Raw genomic sequence first — 924 nt, forward strand, 5'->3', positions numbered from 1 at the left:
GGCTGGCCGGCCCCTCAGCAAAGGCCTATGTACTTGAGGTTGTTCTGAATGATGACGTCGGTCACGGCGTCGAAGACGAACTGGATGTTACTGGTGTCGGTGGCGCAGGTGAAGTGGGAGTAGATCTCCTTGGTCTCCTTGTTGCGGTTCAGGTCCTCGAACTGCCGCTGGATGTAGACGGCCGCCTCCTCGTAGGTGTTCTGGCCCTTGTACTCGGGGAAGCAGACGGTGAGCGGGATGCGCCGGATCTTCTCGGCCAGCAGGTCCTTCTTGTTCAGGAAGAGGATGAGCGACGTGTTGATGAACCAGTTGTTGTTGCAGATGGAGTCGAAGAGGCGCAGGCTCTCCGCCATCCGGCTCTGCGGGGAGGGACACGCGGCGTTAGTCGGGGGGCTGCGAGGAAGGACCCCAGGCCCCCACGGCCGAGCCTCCCAGCCTGGGCCTGGCCCCCACAAAAGCACCCTTCTGGCCCTAGCCGGTGTGGCTCAGTGGATAGAGCATCAGCCCGCGGATCAAAGGGTCCGGGTTCGATTCCGGTCAAGGGCACGTACCTCGGTTGCAGGCTCCTCCCCGGCCTGGGCCCCGGTTGGGCGCATGCAGGAGGCAACCCATCGATGTGTTTCTCTCACATTGATGTTTCTCTGTCTCACCCTCTCCCTTTCACTCTCCCTAAACATCAATGGGAAAATGTCCTCGGGGGAGGATTAACAAATAAAGCATCTTCTGCTGGGTGTGTCCGCTGCCAGGTGCGCTGTCTGCAGCGTCTCCCACTGGCCCTGCGGCCCTGAAGTGGCTGCAGCCCCTCCACGCCCCGAGCCCGGCACGGGTTGTAAGAGGCTCCTTCCCTGTTGGCGCCTCCTCCGGGCCCAGTGGTGACAACACGTGGCTCTGGGCTGCAGCCTGGTGGACGGGGCGTCTCCAACC

At 62.3% G+C, this 924-nt stretch overlaps 1 protein-coding gene across 1 annotated transcript in view; it reads right to left on the reverse strand.

Annotated features, from left to right (window-relative positions):
- The window catches only part of GNAZ (guanine nucleotide binding protein (G protein), alpha z polypeptide), a 19,325-nt gene continuing 18,401 nt past the window's right edge, over nucleotides 1-924 (reverse strand). The window contains exon 2 of the mRNA XM_005886300.2: nucleotides 1-359. Coding sequence (XP_005886362.1) covers nucleotides 15-359 — 345 coding nt within the window. The 3' untranslated portion in view covers nucleotides 1-14. The remainder of the gene's footprint in view (nucleotides 360-924) is intronic.

This window comes from Myotis brandtii, unplaced genomic scaffold (genome assembly GCF_000412655.1).
Source record: "Myotis brandtii unplaced genomic scaffold, ASM41265v1 scaffold97, whole genome shotgun sequence".
Taxonomy (NCBI): domain Eukaryota; kingdom Metazoa; phylum Chordata; class Mammalia; order Chiroptera; family Vespertilionidae; genus Myotis; species Myotis brandtii.